Source organism: Prinia subflava, chromosome 1 (assembly GCF_021018805.1).
Source record: "Prinia subflava isolate CZ2003 ecotype Zambia chromosome 1, Cam_Psub_1.2, whole genome shotgun sequence".
In the NCBI taxonomy this organism is placed as follows: domain Eukaryota; kingdom Metazoa; phylum Chordata; class Aves; order Passeriformes; family Cisticolidae; genus Prinia; species Prinia subflava.
Window position 1 is genome coordinate 94,780,609 of NC_086247.1, and position 13,508 is coordinate 94,794,116.

At 35.4% G+C, this 13,508-nt stretch overlaps 1 protein-coding gene across 3 annotated transcripts in view; it reads left to right on the top strand.

Annotated features, from left to right (window-relative positions):
* ATP9B (ATPase phospholipid transporting 9B (putative)) overlaps positions 1 to 13,508 on the top strand; it is a 166,371-nt gene that overhangs the window by 135,398 nt on the left and 17,465 nt on the right. For all 3 annotated transcript variants that reach the window (XM_063403788.1, XM_063403796.1, XM_063403804.1), the window contains exons 14-16: positions 393 to 505; positions 4,751 to 4,999; positions 13,036 to 13,197. In XM_063403788.1, coding sequence (XP_063259858.1) covers positions 393 to 505; positions 4,751 to 4,999; positions 13,036 to 13,197 — 524 coding nt within the window. The remainder of the gene's footprint in view (positions 1 to 392; positions 506 to 4,750; positions 5,000 to 13,035; positions 13,198 to 13,508) is intronic.

The following is a 13,508-nucleotide window of genomic DNA, read 5'->3' on the forward strand; positions in this document are numbered from 1 at the left end:
TTGGTACAAGTGTGGAAAACTTGTATGAATTTTTGAGGTTTCAAGGGGGGTGGGTGGGGGGGCAGAGGGGTCTTTAGATTTTCTTATACGTGCTGCCAACTCTTGCACTGGCTTTTGAGAGTCAGTTCCATCCACACAGTGCAAATTCAATTTTTTGTATATAAAGTCTTCAAGTTTGTATATTTAGTTATTGGCAAAATCAGCTTGCATGTGGAACCAGTGATTTCTTTCAGAATGACTAACCCCGACCTTCCTCCACAAATGTTCCTTTAATTTGCTAATTCGTGATTCATTCCTTCTTTCCAAAAGATGGATTGGGTGGGGGGGGAGGTCTTTGTGGCTATCTCACAGTGTTTTTCACTGCTTTGTGATATAAATCTTCTTTATTACAGGAACACTTACACAGAATGAGATGATATTTAAGCGCCTCCACCTAGGTACTGTTTCCTATGGAACAGACACAATGGATGAAATACAAAGTCATATTATAAACTCTTATTCACAGGTATTTCATAAATCATTTATATTTCATATTGGGTGGTTTAAGGGCATTGAAGCATTGTTAATGATTATGTCTAGAATTTGAGATGCTATGAAAGCCGTCATGTGTAGGTATCTCTTAAGAAATATGATGGAAGGGAAAAAAAAATACAAGGAAGTACATAGTTCTCTCCTGATTCCCAAGTTCCTCATAATACCCACTTAATGAGATTTACTTTTCTGTTCTTCACTAGCAGAAATCTGTGTTAACCTGTCTATGCAGTGCAGTCTTTCTCCTGCCAAATCATCTAAGAGTAAGCTATTAATTACTGAGACTACAAATGATGAGGAAGTGTCCAGAACAGTGTGAACAGTAATTATGTCTTTGAAGATACTCATCAAGAATAGATATCAAAAAGCCAAATTAATTGGTATAACCAAATGGTATAACAGTAGTTGTCAAAATAAAACTTACACAGGTACACTTGAAAATTCTTTTTTAAAAAATTAAGATGATTTCAAACAGCATAAAACTGTCAAGGAGAAAGTGTGAGAAAATGGAAAACTCTATATTGCTTGAGAACAAAGTGTTGCTGTGATGTATAAGAGTGCTTGGTCTGGAAAGTGTACATGATTGTGACTCCTGTCCCTGTGGCAGTCAGCTGTGGGATTCTGCAAGCATTACTTGCATTTCTCATGTATGTAAACTATTTGGGTGCTTGCTGCAAACCTTCCTTAAACACCTGATTCTACTCTGAGATTAGGATGAACTTTGTGCTTTTTTATTTCTATTCTTTGAAACAAAAAGATAATAAAATTGACAGATGAGGAAACAAACAAAAAGTTAACTAGTATTTCTGTGTTGTAATTTTTTTTCTGTAGTTAACTTGGATGCACAAACGTGACTGCCTGACCCAGTGTTCTGGTTTAGGGCAAATTTGGGAGGAAACCTCTGAATGGGGTCCCTCTAGAAAGCAGATTCAAGGAGCCTCTCCCCGCCCATTAGGGAAAGATTTCCTTGGAGAAAAGTGGAAAAATGTTTATTTAACAAGCAAAGTATTCACAAGTATAAAAAAATTAATAATATTAAACAATAAAACCTCTCGCTATTCTGAAGAGATGGCAAGTTCAGAAAGTTCTTCTGTAGTTCAGAGAGAGTCCTCTGTGGGTATTTCTCCGCTCACTGAGTGTCTCTCAGTCCCTTCTGCGCTGGAAAATGCTGCATTCCAGGCCCTGGTGGGCCACAGGTGTGAGCTCCCGGTATTTTTCTGGGTTTTCAGTCCAGACCAGGCTGATCAGTTCCAAGAAAAAGAAAAGCCACAGTCGAGGGCACTTCCCTGCTTCAGCTAGCTAAAAATTAACTAAAAGCAAAAGAGAGCTCTCTTTCACGGTTCATACTGCAGACAATACCGTCGTGAGAGGGAGAACGTAGGGGAGCAAATGCAGTTTCTGAAAACAAACTGCACGCTTCTTTTTCCCCACTTTGCTCTCAGAACCAGTCTTAAAGGTGCAGAACTAAATATCCAGCATAAACAGAACAGACATTTGGGGATACAAGCATCATAAAGTCACCCTAGGACTCCCAATTAAGTTTGCAGACTGACCTCCTTGTCTTTGTCCTTATTTTCTCTTGTAAAAGGACTGTAGGATCAACAATTGATTGGAATATCTACCGGTGCTGTGTTGGAAACTATGGCTCCCTTCTTATTTGCCTAAAATAAAAATAAAAGTTTAGTTTAACACTGCACTGGACCCAATTAGTAATCTGTAGCTCTTGGGATGAGACAGGAGGGAAGTCAGTGATGAAATGTGTATGTTTTACATTTGCAACTTAAATTCTTAATTATTTTCTATCTGTTCAATACAATTCAACAAATCCCCTTTTTGAGTTCTTTTCCTTAGATAAATCTGTTTCAGCTTCATTTTTAGTAGGTATAGCCACAAATAGTGAGATGCAATAACAATACCTTGGAAATGGGAAATGGAACTCTTTCACCTAAAGATCAGCTGTCCAAATTTGGTTCAGAATGTGTTACTGAATTTAACTGTTATTGACTAAGTTTGTAAAAATCACCCAAACCTGGCTTTCTTGTAATTTGTCATTTGGGTATTCAATAACAACTGTAGCAATAAATGGTATTAACTGACAGTCTTGAGCTGGCACACCTTGATCTGAGTGAGTTTGACAGCTAAGCACCAGTCTTCTAGGGAAGGCACGCTCACAAATACTGGTTTTATATTGTGCAGTTAAATAATGCCATCTGAAAATAATTGCACAATTCCTGTAATCCTTACTACTTAAAGCCTTTAATTTACTGTAAAATTTAATGAGTGGTATCTATGGTTACAAGTTTTTAGTAACTATAACATACTTAAAATAAGAAATGTGAGGGAAGCTTTTCTTCTCAGCTGTGGGAAAAAGATTTCCAAAATGTAAGTTTGCTATTAGTAGATGATGAAAAGAACCTTCTTGAAACATCCTTTTTTTCAGCTTTATATAACACTACTATATGTTTAAATAATGCTTTAATTATGCTTGTGTTAGTACCAACTCATTAAAACAGAACAATGATGGAGTCTCCATAACAAACCAAACAACTACTAAACAATTGTTTCAATCTGAAAAAGTATGGTGAGGTTTTTTTAATTTAATCTATGATAATAGAAGCTGCTGGCTAGCTAGGCAGTGGTTCTTGTGTGACATTGATTTTATCCCTTGTTTGTGTTCTGTTTTATTATTACAGTGGACCTGCTAGACTATTGTCATCTTAATGTAACACACAAATCTATTATAACCTGATTATATTTCCCCACTGGAAGCATTTTGTGATAGAGGGCATAATCTTTAATGGAATTTGTGTGAAATTAAATTATACAAGCATCAATAAACATAACATAATTCAGAAGGAGTAAATCAGCTTAATTTATTTGTGACTGTAATGGCATCAGCGCTAGCAGAATGCAAATTCAGAGGTTTAAAGCAATAGCTGAAAAGCAGGGCCAGATGAGCAGAAAGTTAAACCCTTTATTAGACAACACTGTAATTTGATGGGCAGACTGTTCACAGTTCAGCAGATTGCAGTCAGGAGGAAAAAAACATGGATTCTGAAAAGGTTTTCTGAGTTACATTGGAGTGAACAGAGGAGCCTGTGGTGGTACTGCTGATATATTTAATGAGCTGACTTTTAAACAAAAATATGAAACCTAACCAACAAAAAACAATAACTCCCCTAAAAAGACACAATTTATTTTAACTAATTATAAACACATAGTACTTTTCAGAGGAAGATTAGTTCTGTCATGTGCTCGAGCATTTCTGAAGGATAACTTTAAACAGTTATAGTTTAATGGTTACAAAATAGTAATATGATCTTCAAATATATGTCAAACTGTTATTTTGCATGATTATTTTATTAGATGATTGCATTCTTGTAAGGGCAAAAACATTTCAGCTGCAGCGAAAGCATAAAACTGTATTAGTTCACAAATAATACAGAAATTGTGTAAGTTATAAATTAAATCAGCAATATTTGTATTTTAATGAGTTCTAATATTTATACTTAAAAATGATACTGCTTTTGTTCTTCAGTTCTCTTCTGATCTCTTATTCTTCTGGTCTCCTCTGGTCACTGCAATGTGATGATCTTTTAAAATACAGAGAATATAGGTGAAGATTATAAAAAAAGAGTTACTTTTCAGTTTAATGACACAATAAAAAAGAACAACAAAACAGCAAATACTGAAATTTTGTCTCAGTGTTTCTGAACTCATCCAGTTGGTAGCTGGTTAATATACTTTTTTTTAAAAAAAGAAAAGAAAAAATAATTAATTGAATGCAATAGACACAAAAGGACTATTGTGACAGATCAATGAAAAATATAAAATCTGAAATGAGGTAGTAGGGGTTTCTGCAGAATCCGATCAGCCTATTCAGCCCCTTTGCAACATACTTGTTTTCATTTCACGTGAAAATGAAGACATTTTTCAATTGTCTCCAGGCTCTGTTATTGAAATTTGACTACAAATGCAAGGTGATATGTAATGTAATACATAGTAATGTATCATTTCTTTAAAAAAGTAGATGAGGCTTTTTTATGAATCACAAGCTGTATGAGTTAACAGTAGGTTATATAAAAATAAACAGATGGTTACTAGCCTTTTCGTGTATCAACCTTTGTAAAGGGAACAGTCAGATATAGACAGATAAGTATTCACTTTTTGTTTGCGTTTTTGAACTTTGGTTTACTATTCATTGTGTTGGATCTTAAAGGTCCACTCTCAGAACAGTGGGAACAGTACAAGTTCAACACCATCCAGGAAACCTCAGTCATCTGCACCCAAAGTCCGGAAGAGCGTCAGCAGTAGGATACACGAAGCAGTGAAGGCCATTGCACTCTGCCACAATGTGACCCCCGTGTACGAATCCCGGGCTGGTGTGTCTGGAGAGACAGAGTATGCAGAAGTGGATCAGGACTTCAGTGATGAAAATCGAACTTACCAGGCTTCCAGCCCGGATGAGGTTGGTATGCAAGGCTGAAAATATTTATATCTCCTAAAGAATGGGGTAAACTAAGTAAAAAAGAGAAGAGCTGTGAAAAGAAAGTGTTTTGAGCAGGGGTTTCTTTGAAATTAGTGGTTATCTGTTTTTATTTTTTCTACAGCTTAGGAAAGATCTGCTGGTTCTTTGTTGTATAAAAGTATTTTCAGTTATTTGACTTAAAGATCTGTGAAGTCGGTGCTTTGGGGTCAATACTGTATTGAGGATTGCAATTAAAGATTTATTATTTATTATTATTCTCAAAACATTTATCCATGTGTGAATCATAGTAGGCTATTAAAGAGAATGTGAAACTGTTCCGAGTGATGGACAACCTGGTACATTAGTTAGAGATGCTACCAGATACTGGAATGTATAGATTCTTAACAGGAAAGAGTAAGCTAACTAACAAAACCCCTAGAAAGAAACAAACAAAAAAACCCCCATCAAACCTCAAATGCTTCTGTAGAAAAGTTTTTGAGCTTCAAACTCTAGGTAACTTTGTAATCTTTAGGTTCTTTCAAAATTACATCAAGTGTAGCAGAAATTTAAAACACTGTTTCAATGAAAGCATGCCTTTGACTTCTATTGAAATCCAAATTTTAAACAATTCCCAGTGCTTTCATTGGTTTTGAGTTATTGTTCTGAATAATGCTACTTTGGTTCCTAAATTGATTGCCTAAAATTCACTCTAAAAAGATACTAGAAGAGAGAGGCAAAGCTCATGTTTCAAGATAACTTCAAAGAGCTCACTTTGTAAAAATGTGTGTAGTTGATATAGTAAAATGGAGAAATAGACTGTTTTGAGGTTGGTTTGCATCTGAAACTGAGCAAGTTGAAAAGAATCTATGTTTTAAAGAATTTCTGAAGGTACTGTTGTTATTGTAACGCCAATAGCTTAGTCATAAATAAAATAAGGTTGTTGTAAAATGTGAAGAAGGGATTATGTACCTGAAACCCTGAATATTTTTCTAGCTGTGCAAGTTGATCTCATTCAAGACAATGTTTCTTTCACAAACTTCATCCTGTCACATGGTGGCATGTATTCATGTATACATTTGGTTTTCATGTCTAATATGTCACCATATGTAATGCTAACAAAACTTTAGCAGTTCAAACTGCAGGCTATAATTGCTTAAAGTAACAAGTCTATAACAAGTGTTGTATAACAAGGAACTCAAGAAGTAAAATTAATCTGTCTTCATTTAGTAACAAACTAGCAGACATTACAGATACATTTCAGATATCATAAACACAGTTCATAGTGTCAACGGATTGTAGAATATAAAGAAGTGTCTGGTTCTCCGTGACTAAAAAATGGCAGTCAGAACAGTTTTAAAAATAAAACTCTGGGCAGGACTTGAGATGCTGATCTTTAATCATCAATAATCAATAATACTGTATGTGGTATTATATAGTGTGAGCTGATCCACATTATGAATTGACAATCCTGGAAGTGCATTTATTTATGCCAGAAGGGCATTTGTTTATGATATGTAGTTGTATAATGTTTGACTTGTATTCTGTTCATGTGTGCAAATTTTCATCTGCACATGCATTCATATTTACAAAATGTTTCGGTTTAATGAGCCTGTGAGGTACTACTGAGTTTAATGAATGACTGCATGAGCAAGGATCTGCCTTTGAAGATATGATGACAACTATAAATTAAGTAAACATTCTGCTTTAATAGCCAAAGGTATTACTAAATCAGGTAAAGAGATGTACAATTGAGAGAGACTTTGTGAGTTTTTTCTCCCGCTCGCTCACCTCTCCCTGTCGGTTTTTGTATATTTGTTCAGTTGTTTGAAAGCTTAAAATGCTACCATGAAGAGCAATTCTCCTCCCATATTTACTAAAGAAGGCAGCTGTAAGGCTCAAGAATTATACAAGCGATGTCCTGGGAAGACAGTAGGTAATTTAACCTTGGAAAGATGAAAGGAAGGAAAGGAAAGTTGATAAAGTGCTAATATAGTAGATCTAGGACTCAGGATGGAAAAAAAGAAATCAACAACAAAGAAACTGTTCGTGCTGCAAGGAAGAGAATGCACAGATATCCTTTGAATAATGTTTTTTATAATTTCAACTCGTACATTATAACTATATGGCAGTGAAATGAAATGTTTCCATTGTAATACAGACTTAAATTTCCTTTTTATTTCTCAAACAGAATGCTTGAAACACTAGTAAAACTATCATATTGAAAAAATATAATGAGAAATTGATGTTAAATGGAATCTTACAAAAAGATGAAGCTACAGAAAGCATGTAAACAGCATGTAAACTGCATGTCATTGCAGCATGACAGAAAAAAGCCTAAGAGCTGAAAGACTAGCAGGTCTTTATCATAATTTTTTTAAGACTTCTATTGATGCAATGTTTGCAAATCACTGGAGCCTAAGGAAAATAATGTAAATGGTTCATTATTTAGCTTATTGAACTTCCCTGCAGTTAGGTTGACGGATGATGCCAATGTTTCCCAATCACCAAAGTACCATTTTAAAAGCATTTTTTATTGAATAAAGTACTTTGAATATTGCACCCTGGAGCTTTATTTAGGGAAATGGTTCAATTGATGTTTTTTTGTTTAACCTCAGCACTGACCTATCACAACATATTTGGTTAATAAGCAACATTATCATTTAATAGACTTAACCAGTTTTATGCATTGTACTCTCTCAACATTGCAACTCTGTTCTCTTAGATTTTGTTTATGGATCTGACTTGATTGCAGTCTTTTGAAACAAGATGTTATTTGCTCAGTTGTCTGTTGTATTATATAATATTGCGTGATCACGCCATAGGATGTAAAGAGCAGAGAACAGTATGTAAGTACAAACTATTCTTCCATGTAGGAAGGTATAAGAAACAGCTCAGTAATATGCTGACTACAGTACAAACTTAATGAATCGACTTGAGGTACTCGCTTTTGAAATTCCTCATATCTATGCATATATGTGTGCATCCATATACAGATATAATATAACCACAACAACATATGCACATTCAGAAGTAGGTACATTCATCATAAAAGATGTATTTATCTGTTGTTAGAGTAACCTGAGTAACTGAATTTGTATTCATAATGCAAACCCTACTTATGCCAGGCTCTTTGTTTCTTATGATAAGTGATCAATATTTCATTTTCTCTGAAAGAGTGGAAAGTTTCATTTGTCTGTCACTTGTCCTCTATAGCAGTGGCATAGCAAACAATAAACATTCACTGAGAACCCACTGGATGAAACTGCCTCCCCCAAAAAACAAAAACAAATAAACAAACAAAACCCCACCGACCAAGCTTCAACTTTGCCGTCATAGCTGTGGGCTCAGCTAAACTGTAGAAAGCCAGCTACCTTAATGTAATGAACAATCATAAAAGGATATAAGCTAAGTAGGCAAAGTGATAGAGTTCAAAGGTCAGAGACCCAAGCAATTCAGGGCATGCTATGAACAGGAGCCTTTGAAGACCTTTGCTCCCTGTAGTCAGAAAAGGTTGATCAGTCATGATTTTTAATGACTGCTTACTCTCATAAACCAGCATTTATTGGTTATGCTTTCTCCTGTGCTGTTATAGTCTCAAGCATTTCTAATTCCAGGGTCTTGAATATTTAAATACTACCTTAAAGTGTGGTCAGTTATTTAATTCCAACGTTTCTGTCCAGAGACAACAGAGTTGCTAAAATTAATTACAAGGATACAAGCCAATCATTTAAAAACAGACAGGGAAATTATATGCCCTTAGTGAAGCAGCTTTTGTGTTTACAAAAGTGAAGCTGTAATGTATGAGACATGCTGTATTGTTTAATTCATTTTATTGTGTGTGCTTATTGAAGCAAGACTAATTGTGTTGTTTTGTCAATGTATTGTGAAAAGCAAATCACTCAGTAGCATAAAATCATCACTTGTGTGACCTTCGAGACCCACAAAGAATAACTACTCCATAGCTTGTCTTGAATATTGATTGGTAGTTTTTCACATGCTCAAGCTGTATTTTTAAGTTAATAATTTTATTTTAATTATGAAGGGTTTTTTATGAAAAGTGGTGGACTACAAATGTTAGTTGTAGAATCATTGTTTATAAATATAAACAAACTAGCACTGACTGGAATCAGATGTGAGTTGTTGAACAGTCCTGATGGAAACGATTGGAAACACTCAGGCAGTGGGGAAAGGATATCTCACTGCTTCTTTTCTGTTTCCAAATCAATAGCCTTAACTTAAAAATACCACATTTAAAATGTTTCTGTATCTTATAAAACAGTCTGATTTTGAAAGCTGAAGCTATTGTCTGAAGTGAACATGCTCTTAAATTCTCTGAAAGAAATACAGGTGGGTTGCATGAGAATTCTTCCAAGCAGCAAAACTAGCTTACAAAATTTCCATCTCTAGTCCTTCTTTCTTACCCTACAAATTGCTCCCTCATATATGCCAAAATCACTTAAGACTTTATTTATGCATGTTCTTTTTTGGTTAAAGTGGTCAGGTTCATAGCAGGGCTCTAGGAAAGCTGTAGTATAACTGTGGTGGAACTGGCAAACTGCCCTATGAGATGAAGAACTGCCAGCTGCAGCCATGAGGCGGTGGATCTTGTTCTTAAGCTAATGTTAGCACAGAAGAGAATATTGTACATTGAAAGTGACAATTATTTGTTCATAAACTGTTTGGAGCAACAAATACTGTAAATTTTGAGCAGTTCACTATTTCTGCTAGGGAGCAGAAATGATAGTCTGGGCCATAAGGAAAGGAAAGCAGGAGCTGTGCATGATAGCCAGACTGCTAGAGGCTGTTGCCTAAGCAATGAGGTGTACAGCCCTACAGTATCCAAGTATGCTGAACAGAGCAAGTCCTGTGATGGAAACCTGCAGTCAAGAGTATGTATTACTGTACAGGTCAGCCTTAACCCAGTGCATAAGCTGTTTGGTTTGATTTGGTTCCATAAATTAACATTTCTAAACAAATGGGATGATCATGTCCCCAACACATGGACATGCGGCCAGGGTCTGTAACAATGATGCTTTTGAAGTTTCACCTTTTCATGCCCCTCTGGAAATGCACTCGTTCCTCAAGTGACTGAGTAAGAAACACATTCCTACTTAGAGAAGCTGCTTCTACCTCCTGAGCTGATACTGCTCTAGGTGATTTTGTGGGTTGCACAGTTACTGCTTGATTTGTGAGAGTTTCCTAATAAAATCTCTGAATTTGACTTCGAGTGGAAATCTGTGTCCTGGTAATTAGGTGTTTGATATTTGGGTCTGTGAACTATAGAAGCTCAGAGGGTTGGGTGGCCTCTAGTGGGGATACTGCTGACAGTAGCAACCAGAGTTCAAGAGTGGGCATGTGATAAATGGAAGCATCTGAAAGATTTAGGGTAAGAACACAAAAAGAGGTGTTTCTCACTAGCTTGCATCAGCTAGTTGCATTTCTGTTTCACAATGCAATTAATTTGCTCCTTTCTTTCCTAATTTGGAAGTTGCTTCTTTGACATTGTCATGCGAGAGGTAGATGGCCATCTTTACCCTTTGGGTTGCTACTGAGGAGGAAGAAAATTAGCAAGTTAGCAAACACAAATCTCTCATTGCCTCCACGTGCATTACGTGCCCTAGGAACACTACACAGTTAGTGGGTTCACTCCATACCTGTGTCTCAGTAATGGGAAGACCATTTACCCACCTATATGCTTATGCCTCCCAGGCAGCTGGTTCCATAGAAGGGAAGCTTTGTGATAAGACAGAGCAGATCCATAAAATATTCAAATAAGTCCCTAATCTGGATTCAGGAAACTTGACACATTTCATCTGTGTTTGTGTATCAGCAAATTAATGGTTATCAGCAAATAAATATTAACATTGTGATGGGTTGTTTTAAAACAAAATGGTAGCATCACCATTGAAGCCTTTTATGGTTGTCCAACTTCTAATCACTTTATCTGACTTCATCCATTATGTCAAGCTCTGTGGAAGCCACAGCTGCTGCATTTTCTTGGCATTCGAGGAGTTCTTGATTTAGGCACACTAGATTGCAAGACCATTTTAATGTAAAGTTTCAGAAACATATTGAAGAGAATATACCTGTAGAGGGGAAACCTCAAGAAGAGAGACTTTCCTAAGAATCCTTTTTCTGAACTCTCTATAGCCAGCCTTTCAGTATATATGTATCTGTTAAGATTTATCATGTAGAGGTTAATGCAATTTGTGAAATACTTGTTTAGAAAAAAAAATTTACATGCTAATAGCTTCAGGTATTTTAATGGTAAGTTCTGGCTATGTTGTTTTGGATGCTGCTCTGATTCATTCTGAGTGATGAGAGTCAAACTTGTCTTTCTCTCAAGTTTTCTTAGTGTCCTTGTAGGCATCTGTTTGACTCTTGAGCCTTATTGACTGATTCTTGTATGGTATTTGCCCCGATCAATTTAAAAGAAAAAATATATATTCAGTTGTGTATAGGCCACGTATAAGAATACAAAATGACTGTGCTGCAAAATACTAATTCAAATGGTATGTGAAGCCAAGCATAAATGAAAAAATAAACAGATTTGAGTCACCAAATATAGAACACTTTAGTCCTAGCTGCAAAGGGACACAAATAAGATGATAGGGTTTTAGTAGAAAGATGCAATTTACAGGTCAGAATGTAATAGTAACCCTTCACTGTGAAAATTGAAAATTAACCTTGGAACTACTGGATCATTTACAGCTTATATACTACTTTTGGTGGAGAAGAAAAGTTTTTTAAAAAGCTACAGGATGTAGTTTTCAAGAATTTAAAATAGTGCTTTTCAAAATGTGTTCTATATTCTTCCATTACTGCATCTTACTGTATTTTCATCAGGTGATGCCTACACAGATGCCACTTCTAGGTTTTTTTACAGGTTCACACAGGATTTTATTGCAATTTTAAATTTTCATAGAAGCTGAGGTGGTTTTTTTGCTTTGTGTGAAATTCTTAGTGACCATCATGTCTGTTGAACTTACCTAGGGAATTTTCTACTTCCATGTTTTTTATCAGAGTGCTTGATTTTTACTTTTTCATCTTACCTGAGATTAATAGCATAGCCTATTAATCCATAAAAATCTAGGATCCATAAAAATCATATGAAGTTCATTATAATTATCTTTCTAGTGGTTTAAAAATTGGTTTCCAGTAATGATTAGCATTTAGGAAATTAAACATACATTGAGGAGGGGAAGTTTTCTTTAATCAGAAAAAAAAATTAGATATGGAATGTGTCATGTATATAAAACAGTAGAATCAGTAAAGCAGTTTTCCTAAAATATTAATTTTTTGAAGGAATAACACACAGTGGTGGTGGGAGATATTTAAAGTATAATATAGAAAAATGCTGAAGCTAGATATCATGCAGTTCAAAGCAGCAAAATTTTGAAAAGGGGACTTTCTCATGTGAGTTTGTGGGATGCAGTATTTGTAAGCTTGGTTTTCATCTTATTTGATGTCAGAAGTCATATTACTGTTGAACCAAAGTATTAAAATTGTGCAAGTGAGCAAAGTAAACTAAAAATAAGGTCCTTTGCTTATCTATTTACTACCTATTACATTTTCTCAGCTTGCATGTAACTGTAGATGTAATAAAACATTTTATATGAAAATACTCCCAAAGTCTTTTACTCACATAATGGTCTTGTTGATATAGAAATCGTGTTCTCATTTTGCAAAATTTCTACTCGATGTCCCTGATGTATTGTTGAATGTATGTGGGGTATTTATTAGAATTTCTGAACAGCATATTCTAAATACCTCATTTTCAGCAATAAGTTCAAAAAGGTTTTTATATTCTTCGTAAGTAATTTTATGAGCTCTTTAAGGGAAGCACATAATTTGATGTGTTAAGATTTTATACTCAGTCTGCTGCTGTTCACTTTTTTTCCCCTACATTCTTGGAAGAGTTTAGACTTTCACCCTAGCAACAGTTATTTGGCTTTAGCTTAATTTATATAACAGTATCATAGACCTTTCACACTTGAATATGTGTCTTTTTTCTTTTTTTTTTCTTCTTTCTTTAGGTCGCTCTCGTGCAGTGGACAGAGAGTGTGGGTCTCACTCTGGTTAACAGGGATCTGACCTCAATGCAGCTGAAGACCCCTGGTGGACACATCCTGACGTACTATATCCTGCAGATCTTCCCCTTCACTTCTGAGAGCAAGCGCATGGGCATCATAGTTAGGGTAATTTGGGGGTTTTTCTCGGTGTCTGGTTTGATTTTTTAAAAAATGCTGGCAGATCAGACTAATTCACTCGTTCTGCAACAGACAATACCACAGAAATTCATTGATTACATTCGCCTGTGTGTGGATTCACTGAATAGACAATGAATGTTGCATCATTAAAATGTGTAACAAGCATTTGCACTAAGTTATTTGTAAATTTTTAATTACCAGATGTTTCAAGGATACACAGCTTTCTGGTTTGGGTTCGTATTTGCCACGCAAGAAACAAAATATAAGTTAGAGGGGACATAACATTGATATTTTAAAAT